At 35.7% G+C, this 25,183-nt stretch overlaps 1 protein-coding gene across 2 annotated transcripts in view; it reads left to right on the top strand.

Annotated features, from left to right (window-relative positions):
• Positions 1–25,183, top strand: part of LOC132707098 (lachesin) — a 325,155-nt gene that overhangs the window by 227,433 nt on the left and 72,539 nt on the right. For both annotated transcript variants that reach the window (XM_060678778.1, XM_060678777.1), the window contains exon 8: positions 10,715–10,777. In XM_060678778.1, the coding sequence (XP_060534761.1) occupies positions 10,715–10,777 (63 nt within the window). The remainder of the gene's footprint in view (positions 1–10,714; positions 10,778–25,183) is intronic.

Here is a 25,183-nt window from a genome sequence, read left to right as displayed (position 1 = left end):
GCTGGCCATTTAATATGCACATCTCAGATACGGGATCTGCTTTGGGACCGCTCCCTAACGTCTGAGAACGGGTTTATTAAACACGAGCGAATTATGGGAAGCAGTGCAGGTGTAGCGTAGAGCCATACTTGCGGAAGTATTTTCAGATGCCTATTGACCTCGATAGGGGAACCTGGCAAGCGCCTCTTAATTGGCACGTTGACTACCATAAATATTTTATCATATTGTTGTCTTTGTCTTGCTCATTTTTAATTGTCGACAAAGAATTTGTTTTTTGTACTAGTTATATAAGGGTTACTAGCTGACGTGATTGTTACTTCACCATTTAACCGGTGCTGAATGCGTAATTTATTTGCAAATCCATATACAGGGTGAACTACGATATTCGTCTTAGTCTAGGAGAAATGAAAAAAGCCGGTAGAAAACTCTTAGGACAGTATTAGGTGGCTTCATGAGGGCCGTTTTTGAAAATTATTTTTAAATATACAGGGTTGCCCAACAATTCACATATTAGCCTGATATGTTTTCTTTTTTATATCTTTAGTTACTATGGTCTAAATACCTGATCGTTTCATAGGAATTTTGGAAAATTAAAAAATACAGACCGCAATAAAATGTTATATTTTGGTTAGTTAAATTGTAGAAAACAGATCTATTACAACGTGATACCTTGTGCATTTTAAAGGGCATTACTTTTCTGAGTGTGGAAACAAAATATGCCTTGAATTGTATGTAACTATATTAATTATAATATTTATGGATCTTACAACAATCCTTTCTTAATTCTCTTCATGTACTTTTTATAGTTGGAGTCATAAATTTTGGAAAATTTCGACCATCTAATTCAATTTTCCTCTTCCTCAATATCTGGCTTAGCAAGATCCATCCCAATATCTTGAAGAAATAGTTTTCTTCGATATGTTATGGTATCAAATTAAAAAACAGTATTAGCGGCCATCTCCTTGTTACTTTTCAAAAAACGAATTTTTCGAAAGTATCTGCGTTCGTATAAAAATTTTATATCTCGGTGACAGTAGGTCCTATAAGAACGCCATTGTTACAGAAATGATTAACGTCGAAAAAAAAAATGTCTTCTGTCTGTTTGTCCGTTCTCCATCCTCGCCTTTTGGTTTTTCCTGAATAACTTTCGATCCGCTGGAGCTACAAAATTAAAGTTTGCCGCCTTTTTAACTCTCCTCGAGGCACATAAGCTTATAAGAAATGACCTCGATCTGATACCGGCATCCATCTTTTTTTCGCGATTTTCGACTGTTTTTTGGACATTACTGTGGAACAAAAAAAAAATAGTATGCAACATTTCATGTTGCATACTATGCTTTTTCTACGACCGTTAGTTACTGCATTCACTGAAATGACCGTCAGAATTGATAAACGTCAAAATTCAATGCTTGGGAAATATCTCCGAAAACATCCGATTGCTCCCAAACCCGTGCGGTAAAACTCCGATAATGTTAGAAGTGGCTCGGTTCCGTGGGAAATGAAAGTGAGGTGGTAAAGTGACGCTTCCCGCACACAAGATCGGTGTGTACTTAGGTATTTTACAGACGGGATTAGAAAAATTTATAATATATTCCGTAAAACGCACGCGTTTTTTAATAAACGAGTGACTTTAAAAATTTAGCGAACGTGTTGCATACTATACTTTTTTTACGACCGTTAATTTTTGGATACATTTTTGCAAAACAACACGAATACATTCGCTGACATGACCGTCGGAATTGACAAACGTCAAAATTCAAAGCGAAAACATCCGCTTGCTCCCGATCCCCTGCAGTAAAATCCCGGAAATGTCCGAAGTGGCTCGGATCCGTGGGAAATGAAACTGAGGTGGTAAAGTGACGCTTCCGGTACGCTAGATCGATGAGTAATTAGGTATTTTACAGACGGGAGTAGAAAACTATCATTATTTTACGTATTTATTTATTTTCTTACTTTCTTCTTTCTATAATATATTTCACATTGGTACATCTATAACACTGACATTGAAGCTATGTTTTCTGTGTTATTCTCTATGACCGAATCTAATAAATTTCTAGCTTTAATTCCAAACCATATTATGCTTTAAAAATGAATATCAAAATTAACGACGATTTTGTACTCGCATATCCTGTAAATTATAACGGTACTTTTAATAGAGAAGTGAATATTAATTTACCCAACGGATAAACCCCTTTAGAGCTCCACTTCGTATGAAAACCTGACTAAGAACCGGGAATTCATAATAGGTGTTGATGAACGATCCAAAACTTTGAGCACCTGAATTTGAGAGTGCCGGTAAATTTACTATTGAGGGGCCAACAATAAAATTACGGAGTTTAAAGTTTTCAATGAGAAACGTCCCTCTTTAGATTGTTGGTTGGGAAGTTTCAGTTAATAATTTAGAGACGGATAGATTTCTATAGATTCGTCGTTTCATTGTACCGATGGGATGTTGTGGACGGAGAACTAAAATTTTTCAAAACGCCTGCAAACAACAAAAGTATTTTTTTGTGTGCGCCCTATATTGGAAATGATAAAAGTTACTCCCCAATGAATAGTTATCTCTAAGTAACTCTAACTGACATAACACTCACTACATAAGTTCCATTGATTTAATTGAAGGTGCTGACGTCTTCAGCCACTTCTCTAATAGTGACTCGATGATTTTTCAACACCATTTGTTTCACTTCTTCAACGCTTTCATCCGTTATTGACGTGCTGGTGTGTATAGAGCGAGGTTGGTCATCGGCGTCTTCTCGACCGTCTTGGAATAGCTTGTATCACTCATAAACATTATTTATGCTCAAGGTAGGTTCAACATATGCTGTTGTCAACATTTCAAGTGTTTTGCAGCACTGTATTTCATTTTTTACATATAATTTCATGCAAATTCTTTGTTCCATTTCGCAGAGCACATAAAACACGTCTAACAGTTCTGTCTCACAAAAAAAATAAACTTGCAAACTGTGTACCAACATAACAAAAAAATGTCGAAGATCAGATGTACCTAGCTCGCCCAATTACAAAAATCACCTTACTTTTTGAACACACCTCGTATATATAGGGAGTTTTAGGGTTGATGGTATGGTCTGTTCGTAAATATAAGAAAGTGACCAATTTCTTTTGAATGGGATTATCCAAGGGTGGTCATTAACATACAATGCAACAAGATTATTACCTAAAGCTTCGGAATTTGAATTGAGTTAAAATTGTGGTCCGTAATAGAAAATAATTTTATACCTACCTGTATTTAATATTCTTTGGTTTGGTATACTACTTAGTTTAAGTTTATTAGTAATCATTCTTATTTCGTGTGTAATGCAGCGTGTGTCGAATCGTGTGCGAATTATGCAAAATATGTGCGAGTCTAGTGTATCTCAGGAGATGCTCCCGCCCAAATGTAGAAAACACTATTCTGTTGAGACTGTTAAGAACCTATTAGTTTTCGTTGCTATATGTGAAACCCCGCTATGTGTGAACACGCCAGAGTCACGTGACTATCATGCATCAATCACGGTCCAAGTGCGTGCCAGACCGTTTGTGCAGCCGAAGGGGTGCCGCCCAGCGCGCCAGTACCGAACTGACCACCACAAGGGAAAGTGCGTTTGACGGTACGAGAGCAAGATACAGTCCACACACGAAGGTGTATAGAGGTTCTATATATTTTTTGGTCCATTCGATCGGATTTTTGGACAGAAACAAGAATTTCTTGGCTATTCATTCGGATTCACGGTTCATTGAACGGATTCGGTTAGTCAATTGGTTTTTTCAAGAGTCTTCACATCCAGCAGCGTATCCTGGACAATCATTTGAAGTTGTATTCAGTCGGGTGAGAGATTGTTTTCGCAACGATAAAAACAAACTCGCCGTCGGACAGCAAAATCAAGGTAACCTCGTTGCATGCAGAAAACTGTCGCCGTCGGAACTTTTTCATCGCGTTGTGCGTTCGCGTTACGGACATTCGGAAAAAGTGCCAAAGTTTTCCGTTTTCTAAGACAAACTGACGATCGACTGCGTATAGTTATTCGCGTCCATTCATTCATTGTTCATCAACGTTTTCCAAACAAAATTGTACATTTCATCCAAAGATCGTTGAATTTTTTTTGTAAAAAGGAGTTCCAATCGTAAAGAAATTTGCCAATTACATTTGGAAAAACTGCAATTGCAATTTTGGTGTAAATTTAATTCAAAGAGTCATTTACGTTGCATTAGAATCGAGATTTCAGTGCATCTCAGTAATATCGAGTTCGCAAAATTCTGAAAATAATTCATTGTTGATTTGATTTTAAAAATTTCAAAAAATGCCAGCAAAAAGAAAATCAAAAAACCCAAATATGCAAAGCGACTTCCCAGATACCGAAGATGGTGAAGTAAATGCTCGAATTCAAATTTTGGTAAGAAAACGGGCTAGCATAAAAAACAGGTTAACGCGTTTTTCAAATTATTTTCATGCCGCGAAAACTGAAAATCCTAATCGAGCGACACTACTCGAAATTGAATTACGCTTGAAAGAAATTGAATCGAATTTACTTTCGGAATTTTCTGAAATTCAGTTTGAACTTGAGGGCTTAAATTCGAATGATTTCACGGAATCTGAGTTGGAGAAATTTGAGTTTTCGTATTTTGCTTTAATTTCGGAAGCAAAACAATTCATTTCATCGCACAATGATTTTAACAGAAATTCAACGGAAGATGAAACTCATTCGAGCACATCCATCATTGCCAATGTTCCTCAAAATTCAAATTTTCACCGGAAACCACATGCGAAATTTCCTACCATTAAACTGCCAAAGTTTTCGGGTCAATATGAGCGATGGCAAGAATTTCGAGATACTTTCGTCTCACTTGTACACAAAAGTGAATATCTTGATTCTATTGAAAAATTCCATTACCTGAAAGCTTCACTAGAAGGGCCAGCAGTTCAGTGTATCCAATCCATTGATATTTCCTCCGAAAATTATGATGTAGCGTGGGACATTTTATGTCAGCGTTTCGAGAACAAGCCTTTGTTGGTTCACAATCACATTAAGGCTCTTTTCAACATTCATGATATTAAATCTGATTCGTCAAATTCTTTTAGAAATTTAGTCGATATCATTTCAAAAAACATGCGTTCACTTGAAAATTTAGGAATAAAAACTCAATTTTGGGATCCTTTGATCATATTTTTGATAACGAGCAAATTAGATGTCGATACGATAAGAGAATGGGAACAGCTAGAGTTCAATGAGGAACTGCCCACCTTATCCGAATTAAAATCATTTCTTTCAAATCGCGCTGATTTTCTTGACAAGGTTTCAATGCACAAAGGAAAACCAAAGAAAGCATTTTATTCCTCTCATGAAAAGAAGACATTTGCATGTTATCATTGCAAAGAACAACATTCCATTTTTCAATGTCCGAAGTTTCTAGCACTGTCCATTGACCAACGGTATAAAACAGTTCAATCTTTAAAATTGTGCCCCAATTGCTTACACAGTGGGCATCCTGTTGAAAAGTGTCGTTCAGGTCACTGCAGGCAGTGTAATCAAAAACACAACTCGCTATTGCATCAAGCTGAATCGGAAAAGGAATCGATTACTTCTTCTGATTCAAAACCCGAATCATCGAAAACTCCTATTCAAGGTAAGGTAACATTACACAATTCCTACCCCGAAAGCCAAGTTTTGCTTGCCACTGCGGTAGTTGAAGTATTTGATTCTGATGGTGAAAAACATTTATGCAGAGCACTTCTTGACAGTGCTTCAATGTCTAACTTTATTACTTCAGAATTTGTTAACAAGTTAGGTGTCGAAAAACACAAATTCAATTCCTCAATTTTAGGCATTGGTCAAAGCAATTCCAGCATAAAACACTCATGCTTTGTCAAATTCAAATCTTGTTATTCCAAGTTTTCAAGACAACTAACTTGTTTAGTTATCCCACAAATTACGGGTGAATTACCGAATTGCTATTTCGATCCCATCCAGTTAGAAATACCATCCCACTGTCAGTTAGCCGATCCTAAATTTCATGAACCAGGTCAAGTGGATCTTCTATTGGCGCAGATACATTTTGGGATTTACTTGATAATGAAAAGATATCTCTCGGGTCACACAAGCCTATTCTACAAAACAGTAGATTAGGATGGTTCATTTCTGGTCCGTTAGGCATTTCCACCCCAAATCATTCTTTCTGTCATCTCTCCACTTTAGATGTTCAAAAGCAGTTAGCCAAGTTTTGGGAAATCGAAGAGTTGTCAAGTGAGCCGATCCTGTCGGATGAGGAATTTCAAGCCGAAAAACACTTCTCTGATAATTTTAAGCGCGGTTCAAATGGTAGATTCACTGTAGCCATTCCACTTAAGAAATCATCAGAAGTTTTAGGGGATTCCAAGTTACAGGCAACAAACCAATTCTTGCAGCTGGAACGCAAACTTTCGAAAAATCCCAAATTAAAGGCCATGTACACAGATTTTATGACCGAATACCACGATCTAGGCCACATGTCAATTTTTGCTTCATCCAATTCCAAACCTAGATACTATTCACCACACCATGGCGTTCTAAAGGAGGATAGCTCTACTACGAAACTTAGAGTAGTCTTTAACAGCTCAGCTCCCTCTTCATCAGGTGTATTCTACAATTCTATCCAGATGGTTGGGCCTGTGGTACAAGATGATCTGGTTTCCATCATGCTAAGATTTCGGCAACACCAGTATGTCATTTCTGCAGACATCTGTAAAATGTACCGACAAATATTAGTCCAAGAGGAGTATCATCCTTTGCAGCTTATTCTATGGAGAGCAGATCCCATGGATGAACTTCAAACTTTCTCTCTTAATACTGTGACTTATGGCACGGCAAGTGCTCCTTTTCTAGCCACACGCTGCTTAAAACAGTTAGCTATCGAATACGAATCATTGAATCCTCATGCATCTCGAGTCATCAGTAAGAATTTCTACGTCGATGATCTGCTATCTGGAGCTGACAGTTTCGAAGAGGCAGTACGTTTGTGTCAGGACGATTCATCAATCTTAAAATCATGCAAAACAAAGTCTTCCAAGGGACATCACAAACCTTTAACAATCTTCGAACTCCGTCATGCAAAGGAAGTTTTAACCAAGTTGTCTCAACGCGAAAGCTTTTCAAGGGAAATACGTGAACTTTCAAAGTCAAATCAGGTTTCCTCAAAAATCAGACTTCTTAGCTTGACCCCTTTTCTTGACGATGGTCTAATTCGTGTAGGAGGTAGACTTAAACATTCATTATACCCATTTCATAAAAGGCACCCAGCACTTTTATGTTCAAAACATCATTTTACCTACTTGTTATTTAGGTACGAACACAAAGTCCTTCTGCATTGCGGCCCACAATTACTTCTCTTCCATATCAGGGAAACTTTCTGGCCAGTCGCAGGTAGAAATCTTGCCAAGCGCATTGTAAGAGAATGCATTGTGTGCTTTCGATTTAATCCCACTATTCCGACTCCAATAATGGCCACCTTTTTCAGACACAGGCATTGATTACGCCGGCCCTTTCCAAATAAAAGATCACAAGGGACGCGGATGTAAAATACAAAAATGCTATCTCGCACTTTTTATTTGTTTGACTAGCAAGGCAGTTCATCTCGAACTTGTCACTGAATTGTCAACACAAGCCTTTCTAGAGACATTTCAACGGTTGATAGCTCGCAGGGGTAGACCAACCAACGTATATACTGACAATGGTACCAACTTTAAGGGGGCTAGTAATCAGTTGAAAGAATTGAGCGATTTTTTAAGAAATAACTCAGATTCTGTAAAAAATCAGTGCGGATTGGACTTAAATATACAGTGGCATTTTATAGCAGCCTACTCGCCTCACCACGGAGGTCTCTGGGAGGCAGGAGTGAAATCAGCGAAGCATCACATCAAAAGAATACTATCTAATGTCCTTTTAACATTTGAAAGTTTTTACACAGTTCTCACGCAGATAGAGGCCGTAATGAATTCTCGACCTCTAACGCCACTCTCTTCTGACCCAAACGACCTAGGGGTGTTAACTCCAGCTCATCTATTAATTGGTCGTTCACTTCAATCATTTTCCTATCCAAATGTACAGGATATTCCTTTGAATCGTCTTTCTCACTTTGAACAATTGGAAGTCCTTAAACAACACTTTTGGAAAAGATGGACGAAGGAATATATTGGTCAATTACAAGAAAGAGTTAAATGGAAAAAGAATCAGCATAATCTTGTAGTTGGTACAATGGTTTTAGTTCGCGATGACAATTTACCCCCGTTCAAATGGCGGCTAGGGCGTATAATTGAACTTCATCCAGGTAGTGACAATATTGTGCGCGTCGTTCCAGTCAAGACCACATCGGGAGTGATAAAACGCGCTGTCCTAAAGTTGTGTCCGCTTCCAACTACTGACCTTTAAATTACATTTTTCATTTTTCTACCTGTCACTTTGTCATCATGTTTAAGTTTCATTTGACCATTGTAATAAGTGTTTAGTTTGAACTTTCTCATTTTGAAACAACTTACATTCTTTCAAGGCGGGGGGCATGTTAAGAACCTATTAGTTTTCGTTGCTATATGTGAAACCCCGCTATGTGTGAACACGCCAGAGTCACGTGACTATCATGCATCAATCACGGTCCAAGTGCGTGCCAGACCGTTTGTGCAGCCGAAGGGGTGCCGCCCAGCGCGCCAGTACCGAACTGACCACCACAAGGGAAAGTGCGTTTGACGGTACGAGAGCAAGATACAGTCCACACACGAAGGTGTATAGAGGTTCTATACAGAGACTAAGGAAGTTATAAATAATGTTTATTTGACTCTCATTGAACGTGGAGCCAGAAAGCAAGCATCTTTAGAAGAAACGGCCACATTGACGAAAATTCCAACATCAACTGTATGGAAAATTGTGAATTATCCCATTTCAGCGAGAAAAAAAAAAGAACCGATGCTGATATTTTCTCGAGTGTAGATGAAAGTGATCAAGATATAAAACGGCGTTAAATTTATCAGTTACACGAGGAGCAAAGCGTGCCTACATTAGATATCTTAATTAATAGGCTTGAAAAAGATGAAACCGGTGTTAAATGTGGCAGAACTACCTTATGGAAGTGTATTCAACACATGGGTTTTAGATTTGAAAAAATTGACAAAAGGCAAGTTTTAATGGAATCTTTTAAAATTCGAAAATGGCGACTTGAATATCTAGAAAAAATTAGGATTTACAGAAAACAACAAAGAAACCTGGTTCGACACTTCCGATATCCCGGAAAAAGGTTGGGTTGACTCAAATGATAAGTGTAAAACAAACGCGCCATCAAAAAGAGGTAAAAGAATAACAATTTTGCATGCCGGCTCTAAGGATGGTTGGATTCCAAATGGACTTTCTCTGTCTGCCAAAAATATTAAAGAATCTTTTCTGGATTACCATGAAGGCACCACAGCTGATTTATTTGAAAATTGGTTTAAAAACAAACTAGTTCCAAACATTCCTCCTGATAGCGAAAATGTAATGGACAATGCAATTTATCTCAGTAGACAGTTGACTAAAACCCCTTCCTCATGTGACACAAAAGCAACAATCCAAAACTACATGTATAATTACGACATTTATTTTCACGAAAATTATACCAAAAAGCAATTAATTGAGGTTCTACAAAGGTTGAACCTACAAAAGAAATACGTCTGTGATAATTATGCAAAAAATCTAGGGCATACTTAATTCAAGTAGGTAATAGAAATAATTTGTAATTTTATTTTAGATTTAAACATAAATACACACATAATTAAATAAATATTGTTTAGTATCTTTCCTAACCAAACGTCCCAGGTGATCTGTAATTATCAACAGTCAGTGTCAGTTATGTGAAGTTAATAAATTGTGAGTATACACATTAATCAATTTTGAAATTGTGTAAAGTATGGATGGAGCAATGTGAGTTGTGCTAAGGTAAAACTGACAAACCTCTGGATGAAACTAAAAAAAATTTGGTCTTGCGCAAAGTTTGGTTGAGACACCTCGTACATCGGTCAACAGGAAATGGTATTATTAAGCGTCATAGATATCATCTTTATTGTGAACGATCTTGATGAGCACTTCAGGATGGCGATACTGTTAGAAGAATGGAATTGTGCAAATGGTTTATTTAAAAATATAGTGAGGTAGCAAACTTTTTCTTAAAAGTCCTTTGGTCGGATGAGTGCCGATGTGCTAATTGTGGCTACCTCGTGAAGTTAAACATCAAGTGCGGTGGGGATTTAACGTTTGGCTTGGTATTTTGGGTATCCACAAAACTAGGCTATATTTTTTCGATGACAACTAAAATTCTGCGAGATATTTAAACCTTGTACAACCAGGTGATCTTATGAACCTTCCACTAGAGCCCTGCAACAAATGTTTGTCCAACAAGACGGTGCACCGCCAGACGATGCACAAATTATTACGAACATTTTAAATGCAGAATTTGAAATGTGATATTGCTCTTCTAATTCCATTCATTCTGCGATACCTTTCAACATTTTCTTATATCGTGTCGTTAACTTTTTGTTCGCTGTCGGACGAGAATCATTACGCCTTGTTTATTCGTGATGTACTCACAATTTCGCTATAATATCGTTGTTAATATCGACACCATATAGCACACGCGTCTAGTGACAGTAGTTAAATCAAACCGCTGCCCTTGAAACCTAGAAATCGGACATTTAATAAGTTATTTCTATTTTTGTTTTCAGAAATTCCATTACCAACAACCCCAACCAAAGCATATGAGATGCGAAGCCAAGCTCACCGAGAAAGTAAGTATTTCGAAATTACAATAATGGGTAGTTGAAAGGGACTGATTGGTTCGATTTCTGAAAAAGAATCGCAAGGAATCTCGTGATGTTTTCTCCCTGTTATCTTTTACCTTGTAGGTTCAATGAATACGACGCAAATGTTTCCGTAACTAACAATAATTTCACACGTTTAATAATAAATATAAATTAATCAAATAAAATATTGTTGCAATACCATATACATATTACGGGTATAGTTACAATACAAGATATACAACTATTGACAGCATCTTGCCGCATTCCGGTCATCCCTAGCCAAACCTCTATATCCAAGGCGTCCTCTTCCTGTAGATTTCGTGGTTTCATCAATCTTCTGATCGTTCCATTCCACCATCTACGTGGTCTGCCTCGTTTCCTTTTTCCTGATGGTCTCCACTGAAATATTCTTTTGGGCCATCTCTCTTCAGGCATTCTTAATAAATGTCGATCCAACACTGGTTCTTCTGCTTTCATTCGAGTTCTTAATTCCTCATTGGTTTTTCTTTCTAATCGTGATATTCTTACGCGTCGTCTAATATAATCACTTTCCATGCCTCCGTTGAATGAACTCCTCCCATCAGATTTTCAATACGATTGCAGTTTTTCTCCCAGAAGTTGTTATTTTCTATTCTTATTGTTTTCCGTAGTTCTCTATTTGTGGTTTGATATTCTTCTCTATGTTGGGTTAACTTGAGAAATGCAAATATTTCAGCATTGAATGACTTTCTGCTCGTTTTCAATTTAACGCAGTATAATTCCTTTTTTTTATAATAACATCTGCATGGTTGACAGGTCTACTGATCGTTTATTGTCTGAGGACATCCCGCGTTGAATGTTTTTTGTAAGCTGAACTTTAGTCACAGTTTAAAACATTATTTTCCCACGTTACCTTGCAATGGTTATAATTTCCGGAATTGCCAATATAGATTGCACCTTCCTTGAATCTTTTGACAAAGTCAATGACGCTTGCACAAATTTTTACGGTAAACTTTACATCTTCGATGAATATGTTCCTAAGCTTAATACGACCCGTAGTCGAAAATATCGCTCGTGGTTTACACATATAATCAGGCAAATCATCTTAAAATCTAAATATTCAAAATTGTTTAAGATTAAGAATGATCTTGATGCTCTCAATAAATTTAAGCTATCAAGGGCCAAAATTAAATCAAATCTTAATAATTCTTACAAATTGTATGCACTGTCTGCTGAATATGAGATGAAAACTGACCAAATATATTTTGGGGATGTATTAATAATAAAAAGGGTTCAACTAACATTTCAGACAGGATGTTCTACAATGATCAATTATTAGAAGGTCCTACTGATATTTTAAATGCTTTTGCTGATTTTTTCGCTAAGTCTTACTCTGCTATGATGTAATGAATGTGAAGTGCTAGGGGCTCTTAAGCAAACAAAAAATAAGATGACGTGGGGACCTGATTGCTTTCCGGCTTTTGTTTTATAGGACTGTGCGAGTGTCCTTGCTCTACCACTTACAGTTCTACTGAATACGTGCCTTAAATTTTGCACTGCTCCTGATATCTGGAAGTTATGCAGAGTTAGACCCACTTACAAAAAAGGTGACAATTTAGATATGAGTAATTTTCGTCCCATTTCATTACTTTGCAATTTTTCTTTTTTAAACACTCCTGTACAATAGATTATACAATCATTCAAAAAACAGTATAACATCAAAGCAACATAGTTTTATGAAAGGGCGGTCCACCATCACTAATCTGGCAAATTATAGGTGAAAATCTAGATTTGCGGTCTCAAGCTAATGTTGTCCATACCGATTTTTCGTTGGCGTGTAACAGACTTGCTCATGGGATCCTTATTTCTAAGTTAAATGATTACAGATTATCATTACCTCTAACCAATTTGTTTTCATTCTATCTAAAAGACCGGCACCAATTTGTTATATTTCGTGCCTGTCGCAACATCCGGTGTTCCTCAAGGCAGCAATTTAGGGCCCCTTCTATTTAATATTTTTATTAATGACATTGTCGATAGTGTTGATGTTAATTGCTTGTTATACGCTGACGATCTAAAGTTGTTCTGCAAAATTGATAGTATTTAGGACTGCCAAAACCTGTCATTGAATGTGAAGCGTATTGAAAACTGGTGTGTCCGTAATAACTTGTCGTTAAATTCCATCAAATGTAATATCATGACGTATTCAGATATGATTACCAAATCAATGACATCGTACTTCACCGTTCAGGTGATCTAGATGTGACTTTTGGCCCTAAACTTTCACTCGAGACTTAAAAGATTTAGAAACTTTAAAGACTCTGTACTATGCATTTGTTAGATCTAAGGTGGAATACTATATTATATGCAATATTATATGCAGTCTGTTTTACAAAGTCCATTCAAGGAAGCTGGAATCTGTATAACGAAAATTCTTGAAACTCTTCTCTTTCAGGCATGATAATAAGTATCCCCCAATTGATATAACTTACACAAATTAAGTTCTCTAGGAGATTGTGACTCAGCGGTATTCTTATACAAAATTATTCATAATCAGGTTGTTGATCCGGGCCTCTTATCAAAATGGAACTTTGGGGTTTCCAGGGTTACCTCAAGAGTAGATCAAATCTTTGACCTTTCTACGCCGCGTATGAATATTTTAAAATTTTCTGCTTTCCATAGAATATGCAATCTGCGCAACTCGGCAAGTTTCCAGCTTGATATTTTTTTTACATGACGTTAAAATATGTTATTTTAAGAAATGGCATATAATTATTTTTGTTTTATTTTACGGTGTATTATCATTTTGCTTTTTTGACTTATGTCCCTATTCCGTAGTTGAGTTTTTCCTATTGAACAGTGTATCTAAATAATTTTAAATTTAAATTGAAATAAATTTAGCTTCGAACACTGGAAGTGTTTTCGGAGAGCGAGCATTGAAGATGCCAAGTGAGATTTTGGCGAAACGTCTGCAGGATTCCAATCCGAGTTCAACGAGCGAACGGATGATATCCCGGAATATAGTGTCATCACATTTTTCCATCCGTGAATCAATACGTGAGAGTATATATAAATATATGTATATATATATATATATATATATATGTTATATCCGGAAATCCTATTGTCCACATGGGTTAAATGCCACCGACCTGCAAGAGTGCAACGATTGCGAAAACGTCGTGTCAACGATATGTCGCAACATCCGCAGCCGTCGACCCCGTCAACGTCAGCATAAATTTATTATAAATACGAATTTCTATTGTAAAACATTGTCTGATAACATTCTCTCATCACGAGGTTATTATGTCCATTTTTAGTTTGATTTTAACGGTCTGATAACATTCTCTCATCACGAGGTTATTATGTCCATTTTTAGTTTGATTTTAACGGTCTAATAACATTCTCTCGTCACGAGGTTATTACGTCCAATTTCATTTTGATTTTTATTTTAATTTAAAATTAATAAATATATTTTTTTAAAAAGTTATTTTTGAAAAGTGAAATATAAAAATTGGCGCAGTCAGTAGGATCCGTTCACGTTGCTAGAACACGAGTATTCTAACTAGTGACGGCGGATTCCAATCCCTTAGACGGAAAGAAGAACCATCGCAGCCCAGTCGTGCCGGAACAAGGAACCTTCCATCACCGTTTCGAGAGGCAAGAATTCGGAGTAGGATCTGTTCACGTTGCTAGAACACGAGTATTCTAACTAGTGGCGGCAGATTCCGACCCCTAAATCTAGGGAACAACGAAGACAGCCCATCGTACCGGAACAAGGATAAACCCATCAACCGTCTCGAAAGGCAGCAATGAAAATAGTACTGTAAGTGTTAAGAATCGTTACGAATAATTTTATTTTTAATTCGCAACATTGTTGAATTTATTACGTTCGATTACCCAAGGTTGAAAATTACCTATTTATTGAATTTCGCAACGTAGAATCGTTCCGCGATAATTATTTTGATTAAATTTTAATCTCCAAGTTTAACTTGGCAATATTTAAAACAAAAAATAATTGTGTTTGAACTTCTTATAAATTTATTTGCTTTTTCTTAAACCTAAAATAATGGCAACTCAATCAGACGAACCTAGTACAATGCTGGAAGTTGAACCATATAAACTTTCGGAAATTTTCTGTATCGTACCTGAATTTGAGGGCGACCAAATCTTTTTAGGAAATTTTATAAACGCGTGTGATTGTGCTTATAATATGGCAACGACGCAACAAAAAATTCTTTTAGTGATTCACATTAAAAATAAGCTCCGCGGTAAAGCAGCTCAATTAATTAATTCTAGGAATCCTGATTCATATCTAGAAATAAAGAAACTATTAACTCTACACTTTGGTGATTCTAGAGATTTACCTTCCCTAATTCATGACCTTCAACGTCTTAAACAATTGCCCAATGAATCAGCATTAACATTTTTCAATCGTCTTCAAGTCCTAAATGCGAAAATGCATTCATGTGTTCAAAAATCCACCACATTAGGATCCAAAGAGCAAAAAGATGCTCAGATATCTTTAATTGAGACTATGACCCTTAATACACTTCTTACAGGCTTAGAACCTAGATTAGGTCAACTCATTCGTGCTAGTAATCCCACTTCACTTTTAGAAGCCCAAGCAAGGATTCGTCGAGAACTCCAACTCTCATATTTTGAAAATCAAAAATCTGTCAAATTAAATTCTCCTAAATCGCATTCTGCGAATATTCGAACCCCTCTTCAGCAACCCAAATGCACTTTGTGTAATAAAATTGGCCATACTTCAAATCAATGTAGAAGTACGCATCAGCATGTCAAACCAAATTTTTCGCAATATCCACAGCGACCTTCTAATTGGTTCCAACAAAGCAACATGAGCAACAACTCGAATCAAATACCGATGAAATCTTCAAACTCTTATCCTAAGCCACATTTTATGAATCCAAACCCGCAGCGAACTCATCACGTAAACTCAAACCCGATCTACATCGACGGTTATTCCGGAAATTCCCAGGAATTGTCACATGAAAATTACACTCTTCAAGAAGATAATGAATTTCAAAATCATTATTCTAACCATCCAGAAAACTGCGAACCAGAGCAGGATTTTCAAGAAAGCCCTTACGATATCCCACCAGACGAAATGTCTCCAGACCCGATTTTCGAAATCAATTCCCAAATTCAAACCCTGAATTTAGACAACATGAATCCCAATCTAAACTTTCCAGAACAGAACTTCTGTTAAACCCTCTTCTTACGGTAAATTCTAAAAATTTATACTATATTTTTGACGCTACGCAAAAATTCAAAATATTAATAGATACAGGCGCAGGTATTTCTATCTTTAAATATAAAACCGCTGAAAATTACAGAACACGAGTTAAGGAAAATATTACCATCCAAGGTATAACAAATCAAACACTTTTTATTAAAGAATCCACACTTATTCCATTCACCGATAACGACAAACATAAAGTCTATCTTTACGATCTTGACATCGAATTTGACGGAATTCTCGGTTTAGATTTTCTTGATCGCTACCAATGTATAATCGATTTAAAGTCCAAAAAACTTATAACGAATTTCAAAACAATGCCTTTGCATAAAGTAGGACACGAATCTGTTCTTCCCAAAATTTGTAAAAAACCTGAACAAAATATTCAAAATCGAATTTCAATCGAACCTAGGACCGAAAGAATTTTCAAATTAAAATGTAGTTTAACAAACACAGACGCTATTCTCCACTCTCAAGAATGTGAAAAAGTTAGGTTACCTAATGCTTTAGTTAAAGTAAATAACAAAGGTGAATTTTTTACTACTGTTATTAACGCTAATGCAATCCCAAAAACTATAGATTTTTCAAATTTATCTATCGAACCTTTTAATACAAATCCTAACGAAAAAGAAATAAATAATATTTTCAATTTAAATCCTCAACCTGTTGATAGGCGCGGTATAATTCAATCCCAGTTACGTACCGATCATTTAAACGAAGAAGAAAAAGAATTAATAACACAATTATGTCTTGATTTTTCTGATATATTCTATTTAGAAGGAGATCATTTAAGTTTTACTAATGAAATTAAACATACTATTGAAACGAACACCGCCAGACCGATTTTTACAAAATCATATAGGTACCCACATGTCCACAAACAAGAAGTAAAGTCACAAATCAACAAAATGCTCGAACAAGGAATCATTCGACCTTCCACTTCTCCATGGTCTTCCCCTGTTTGGGTTGTCCCAAAAAAATTAGACGCTTCTATGAAACAAAAATGGCGCGTAGTCATCGACTATCGCAAACTAAATGAAGTCTCTGTCGACGATAAATACCCTCTTCCCAATATTTCCGATCTCTTAGACCAGTTAGGCAGATGTCAATATTTCACTACTTTGGACCTAGCCTCTGGGTTTCACCAAATTGAAATTGATCCCAAGGACGTTGCTAAAACTGCATTTTCAGTTGAAAATGGTCATTTTGAATTTCTCCGTTTACCCTTCGGACTAAAAAATTCTCCATCCACTTTCCAACGTGTCATGGACAACATTCTCTTAGGTCTTCAAAACGAACGATGTCTCGTTTACATGGACGATATTATCGTTTATTCCGCTACCATACACGAACATATACAAAGGTTAACTGATGTCTTCAAACGCCTTCGTGGTGCAAACCTCAAACTCCAACCTGACAAGTGTGAATTTCTTCGAAAGGAAGTAGCTTATTTAGGGCATCTCGTGACCCCAGATGGAGTCAAACCCAACCCTGAGAAAATAGACGCTATTCGAAAAATTTCAGAACCAAAATCACCAAAAGACATTAAATCCTTCCTTGGTTTAGCCGGTTACTACCGACGTTTTATTCCCAATTTCGCTAAGATCTCAAAACCTTTAACTAGACTTCTCCAAAAAGACACACCCTTCGTATTCAATTCAGAATGCAAAAATTCATTTAATGAGCTTAAAAACGCTCTAATACGTGACCCAATACTCATTTATCCAAATTTCGAGGAAACTTTTGTCCTAACCACCGATGCCAGTGCATTTGCCATTGGTGCAGTTCTTTCACAAGGTCCCATTGGAAAAGACCTTCCCATAGCATATGCCTCTAGAACTTTATGTAGTGCAGAGACGAAATATTCAACTATAGAACGGGAACTTCTCGCCATAGTATGGGCAGTTAAACACTTCCGCCCTTATCTGTTCGGAAGAAAATTTACTCTCGTTACTGATCATCGTCCTTTAACTTGGCTATTTTCGATAAATGATCCTGGTAGTCGTTTAGCTCGATGGCGTCTTAAGCTTGAAGAATACGACTATACCATTGTGTATAAGCCCGGTAAAATAAATAAAAACGCAGACGCTTTATCCCGTGTTAAAATTAACCATATTCAAGATTGTGTCGATCTCCAAAAGAAAATTTTTATCCTTGCATCTAATAACGATGACATTCACAACCGACCATCCACAAGTAAAGAAGAAATCGTTCACGATGACAATTCTAATAATTCAGATATCGAAGACGACACAGCGGAAGTTACAGAAGAATACAACAACTTCGCATACCTTCACAAAACCACATCCCTTATAGATTATTCCAAAATAGAAACCTCTAATTCGCAACTTCTCGACAAAAACCACAAAGATATTGTCACTTTCTTTTGGCAATCAAAACTTGATGATTTGCATAACAAAATAATGGACGATATTTTTGAAGAAGATATAAATTTTACGTTTAACAAAATTAACATTTTTTCTAGCAAAACCGTCAAAGGCAGGAAATATTATATAATCCCTCTTCCATATGACAATGAAACTGTAGTTCAACATTTATTCTATATTTTATTCACAGCTAAAAATGACTTTGATCTTTCAAAACTGTATTGTATTGAAAATAATTTACAACTTCCAATATTAGAAGTATTCTCCTTTATATTTTCCGAAAATGATATAAAACTAAGAATCTGCCAAGATATAGTTCGAACTCCCGATCAAGAAGAAATCCCTATCATTTTAGACCAATACCATTCAGGAAAAAATAATTTACATCGCGGAATCAACGAAACAGTTAAGCGCATAAAGCAAAAATACAATTGGCCAACCTTGACCAAAGATGTCGAAAACTATATTAGAAAGTGCGAAATATGTCAAAAAGTCAAGATCTATCGTAAAAACCTCAACACACCATTAGTTATCACAGAAACTCCTAAAACTCCTTTTGAGCGCATTAACATCGATATTTTCGAATTCCCAGTTCGTAATTACGCCCTTACCATAAGAGACGAACTCACAAAATTCACCCAGGCATATCCAATAAAAGACAAAAAAGCTTCTACAATCGTTACTACCCTTCTTCTCTACTTCCAACATTTTGGAACTCCTCTTAGAATACATTGTGACCATGGCCGGGAATTTGATAACTCCCTCGTCAAAGATCTTTGTCTTTTGTACGATATAAAGTTAACTTTCTCCAGCGTTAGCCACCCACAATCTAATGGATCACTAGAAAGATTCCATGCCACGCTCACAGAAATGATCCGAGCTCATAAAGCCGAAAATCCAAAAGAACACCCCTTTCATGCTCTTCCATACGCAATAATCTGCTACAACAACACAAAGAATAAAACGCATGGTTTTTCCCCTTATGAACTAATATTTGGGCACACTTCTAGTAGGCCTCCAGAAATTCTGTATAATGAAGAACAACTCATCACCAAATACATCCGAGACCTAAATAATCGCATGCAGCATTATTACAGAGTCGCGCGTACCCGCACTGATCAACAAAAACAAAAATCCAAAGTAAGATTTGATCAAGCAATCTCTAGAAATATGACTAAATATAATGTAGGAGATAAAGTTTATGTTAAGGAAACTCAAATTAGCGATAAAGCTCAGAATAAATTTAACGGTCCGTATGAAATTCTTGAAGTATTTGAAACTTCAGCCACTGTCAAAAATTTAACTACCGAACAAGTTTCAAAATTCAATTTTGACAAGTTTAAACCTTATTACGATTAGATTAAATTTCTTTCAGGATCTTGGGACTGATCTCTACAGTCGCACCCCAATTCCTCATTACTCCAGTAAATAATACAGTAGGCATCTTCTACCATGAAGAACGTAGTTTAAGAATATCCAACAACAAATGGACGCTGCTAGTTTATAAAAAAAAAAAAAAACTAAAACCTCTGCGAGAAACCATACGACATAATAACAAAATACTTTCCTCTCTCACAAAAAAATGTTAGACGATTCTTTTCCTCGTACGACAGCCTTAAAAACAAGTATCCAAACTCATTTTAGTCTTCTAACTATAATTGCTGACTCAGTCGAAGAGAAATTTTCAGAAATTACTATCAACACTGAAAATTTTAATTTTAGAACTAAACGCGGTTTAATTAACGGTGTAAGAACTATTTTTAAATTAATTACCGGAAACCTAGACTCTACAGACGGCGAATACTTTAATGAATGTATAAATAAAGTAACAAAATCTTTAATTCTACAATTTAAACTCTCCGAATCGACGAAGAAACTTTTAATCAAGATCTAACTCAAATTTAAAAATCTCTCTATGATATTTCGGACACCGTAGCATTTTACGAATGTCAAATTAAAACACTTAATCTTTGCGAAAGCTTTACGGAAGGTTATGTATACCTAGAGTCTTACCTCAGCGATATATTAAACGCAATCACGTTCACACGAATCAAAGTTTTACATTGCTCTATTATTTACCCACGAGATTTAGTCATTTCTCTTCAGGAAATTTCAAAATCCTTGACAAAAAAAATAATTTATCACTACCACCCTATACTTCGAGCATTGCAAGGTACGTAGATATTATGGAGCTAGAAGCATTTCAAACTGAAAATAAAATTGTTTTTGTATCAAGAATTCCCTTAATAGAACCTAAAATATACACATTGCATCGTGTTTTACCTATTCCAATTTTGGACAATCGAACACGTTTATTTCATATAATTGCAACAATAATAAAATATTTTGCGCGTGATGACGATTCTTTACTCTATGTAATACCTGAAGATCTAAAAAGCTGCAAACAAATTCGAGTGCATTTATTGGAAGCTCCAGAGTACGAGCTAAACACTGTGTCGAAGAATATAAGAACGTGACCTACAAGAGCCACGCCGTTAAGATTCCATATGATTGCTGTTCTCAAATTCCAGTTTCAACCCCCAGAGTTGAAACCCCTGAAACTAATACTTTGCTGTTTCATTTGCAAATGCCGGAGAAAGAAACCGACAATACTCAGCATCGCCGATGGTAACGATCCCCAACAACCTCCGAAGCCAAGTCGAAGACCCCTGCTCCCGATGCAACTCAAATCACTAACTCCGAAAAGACGGACTAGCATCCACCCAGAAGTAACTGACCGAGAAGCTACGCTTTAATTAGTCTACGAAAAGCTGCAGCTAGGCTCCACCTTTTCACTTAATGGGGGAGCTGTTATATCCGGAAATCCTATTGTCCACATGGGTTAAATGCCACCGACCTGCAAGAGTGCAACGATTGCGAAAACGTCGTGTCAACGATATGTCGCAACATCCGCAGCCGTCGACCCCGTCAACGTCAGCATAAATTTATTATAAATACGAATTTCTATTGTAAAACATTGTCTGATAACATTCTCTCATCACGAGGTTATTATGTCCATTTTTAGTTTGATTTTAACGGTCTGATAACATTCTCTCATCACGAGGTTATTATGTCCATTTTTAGTTTGATTTTAACGGTCTAATAACATTCTCTCGTCACGAGGTTATTACGTCCAATTTCATTTTGATTTTTATTTTAATTTAAAATTAATAAATATATTTTTTTAAAAAGTTATTTTTGAAAAGTGAAATATAAAATATATATATATATATATATATATATATATATATATATATATATATATATATATATATATATATATATATATATATATATATATATATATATATATATATATATATATATATATATATATATATATATATTCTCACGTATTGATTCACGGATGGAAAAATGTGATGACACTATATTCCAGGATATCATCCGTCAGTGTTCGAAGTGTTTTCGGAGCGCGAGCATTGAAGATGCCAAGTGAGATTTTGGCGAAACGTCTGCAGGATTCCAGTCGGATGCAAGATTTGCAGGATTCCAGTCGGATGCAGGATTCCAGTCGGAGTTCAACGAGCGAACGGATGATATCCCGGAATATATATATATATATATATATATATATATATATATATATATATATATATATATATATATATATATATATATATATATATATATATATATATATATATATATATATATATATATATATATATATATATATATATATATATATATATATATATATATATATATATATATATATATATATATATATATATATATATATATTTACTTACTTCGTATTCGTACTTCGATTTTTTGAAGTATTTTAATTAAACATATTCTTTGCATAATGTCATATTAACGATATTATTATTGCCAAGCAGAGAAGAGGTTTTTATTATTTTAAGCGAAAACCGTATGTATGTCAAAAAAATCAAAAAATTAAATTTCCTTAAAAACGATTGGAGATTGTTAGAATAATTTTCATTTTAAGAGAAATCAGTGGCGTACCATCAATGTCGGCCAAAATAGGCATGTGAACATCCTTGCGCTTGCCACAGGTGTATTTTTAAAAAAATGTGGTACACTAAAAAATATCTTTGATACATAGCACATATGTGCCAAATTTCATTAAAATGTCTAAAGTCTAAAACATCCTGTATAGTCTTTTTCCGTTCAAAATTTAAAGGCGGGTGAAGTGTATATTTTTGTTTTCATTTCGTTACGATATTATTTACGCAGATTCTTCCGAAAAGCGCATTTTTTTTCCCCGCGAAATAAAAAGAAAACAAATTCCGAAATAGCATTTAAATTGGACATATTACGGACCCCCCGGGATAACTGCATATTGGTTATAAAAAGAAACGTGCAATAACGCGCTATAAAAAGGTAATTGGCCCGGCTATATATTTTGACGGGAACGTATCTGTAAAACCTAAAAATTAGACTGAGAATGCTTTCATAAAACGGAATATAATAACACCGATAAATAATAAGCCCTAATCTTTATTCATGAATAAATATGATCCCTCAGTGAAACCCATTATATGAAATGGGGTCTGGAAACACGAGTATAAAACGTCATGCCAGCCATTTTTTACGTTTCCACTTCGCTGATGAGATGCGTCGGGATGCGCTGCCGTCGCGGTTTACTGTATCCTTTGCTGACGTAATTTTTAAATTTTAAACTTGATAGTTACCGACGTTAAGTGATTTTTTTAAAGGAGAACCGGGCAAAAAATACACGAAGCTGAAAGAGAAATAAACACGGGGTTCGTGGAAAAGCTGGCAGAACTTCATCAAGGTCGTCTCATTACATCATTATTTAAATCGCCAAGTTATTTGCAGATTCAATTTTATCAAAATTTACAATCATTGCTCTTTCTCTTATTATTATCAACCTTCAACAAGATGATGCCCCAAGTCAGAAACCTGGACTTTTAAGACCATTTTTAAGTGACAAATTCCCCTCAAAAAAGGCTACATAACGCACCTGTAAGATGGCCTCTGCGATATCCGGATCTTTCAGTTTTAGATTTCTTTTTATAGGGATATATGCAAAATAAAGTATAAAAAACACGATACGAGTCTGTATTCTATGCTGGCGTAAGTTTTAAATTTTAAACTTGATAGTTACCGACGTTGGGCGATTTTTTTTTAAAGGAAAGTCGGGAAAAAAATACACTAATCTGAAAGGGAAATAAACACAGGGTTAGTGGAAAAGCTGGCAGAAGTTCATCATCTCATTACATCAATACATCATTATTTAAATCGCTACGTTATTTGTAGCTTCAATTTTATCAAAATTTACAGTCCATTGCTCTTTCTCGTGCAGGTATATTATGATTATTATCAACCTTCAAAAAGATGGTGTCCTAAGTCATAAACCTGGACTTTTAAGACTATTTTTAAATGACAACTTCCCTCAAAAAAGGCTACTTACCAACGGACCTGTAAGACCTCTGCAGTCTTAGATTTCTTTTTGTGGGGATATATGCAAAATAAAGTATAAAAAACACGATTCGAGTCTGTATCCTGTGCTGACGTAATTTTTAGATTTTAAACTTGATAGTTACCGACGTTAAGCGATTTTTTCTTTAAAGGAAAGTCGGGGAAAAAATACACGAAGCTGAAAGGGAAATAAACACAGGGTTAGTGGAAAAGCTGGCAGAACATCATCATCTCATTACATCAATACATCATTATTTAAATCGCTACGTTATTTGTAGCTTCAATTTTATCAAAATGTACAGTCCATTGCTCTTTCTTGTGCACATATATTATGATTATTATCAACCTTCAAGAAGATGGTGCCCTAAGTCATAAACCTGGACTTTTAAGACTATTTTTAAATGACAACTTCCCTCAAAAAAGGCTACTTACCAGGGGACCTGTAAGACCTCTGCAGTCTTAGATTTCTTTCGGTGGGGCAAAATAAAGTATAAAAAACACGATTCGAGTCTGTATCCTGTGCTGACGTAATTTTTAGATTTTAAACTTGATAGTTACCGATGTTAAGTGATTTTTTTTAAAAGGAAAGCCGGGTAAAAAATGCACGAAGCTGAAAGGGAATTATGCACAGGGTTCGTGGAACGGCTGGCAGAACTTCATCAAAGTCAATATATCATTATTTAAATCGCCCCGTTATTTGCAGCTTCAATTTCATCAAAATTTACAGTCCATTGTTTGTCAACCTTCAACAAGATGATGCCCCAAGTCATAAACCTGGACTTTTAAGACCATTTTTAAATGACAAGTTCCCTCGAAAAAGGCTACTTAACGGACCTGTAAGATGGCCTCCCCGATCTCCGGATCTTTCAGTTTTACATTTCTTTTTATAAGGATATATGCAAAATAAAATATATAAAACACGATACTAGTCTGTTTAAACTTGATAAAAGTCGGCAAAAAAGAAATTACGGCAATGTGGCAACTCAGTTAGTTGGGGGTGACGCATGCGCAAAAGATTCACGCCTTCTTTACGAAAACATCATAGCCACATGCGGCGCATCACTTTTTTCCGTTGTAGGGCCACTATGTTAGCTTGTAGCTATATGGTCGAACCAAATAAATTCAAAGGTCAGAACAGAGAATATTACCCCTACTTTAAGTCGGGTAATTAATAACACCAATTGAGAGCTGGAAAAATTCACTACAGAGAACTCTTACATTTCTACACAAAATAACATAAAGAATAATATTGTATTGTTAGATTCATTCACAGCTATGAATATATTTCATATAATTAGTGTCGTTGTTTTTTCTTAGTGTTATTTAATACAC

This window comes from Cylas formicarius, unplaced genomic scaffold, assembly GCF_029955315.1.
Source record: "Cylas formicarius isolate icCylForm1 unplaced genomic scaffold, icCylForm1.1 PGA_scaffold_9__14_contigs__length_23061073, whole genome shotgun sequence".
In the NCBI taxonomy this organism is placed as follows: Eukaryota; Metazoa; Arthropoda; class Insecta; order Coleoptera; family Brentidae; genus Cylas; species Cylas formicarius.
The sequence above is the reverse complement of the archived record's forward strand: the minus strand, read 5'-3'. Positions and strand labels throughout refer to the sequence as shown.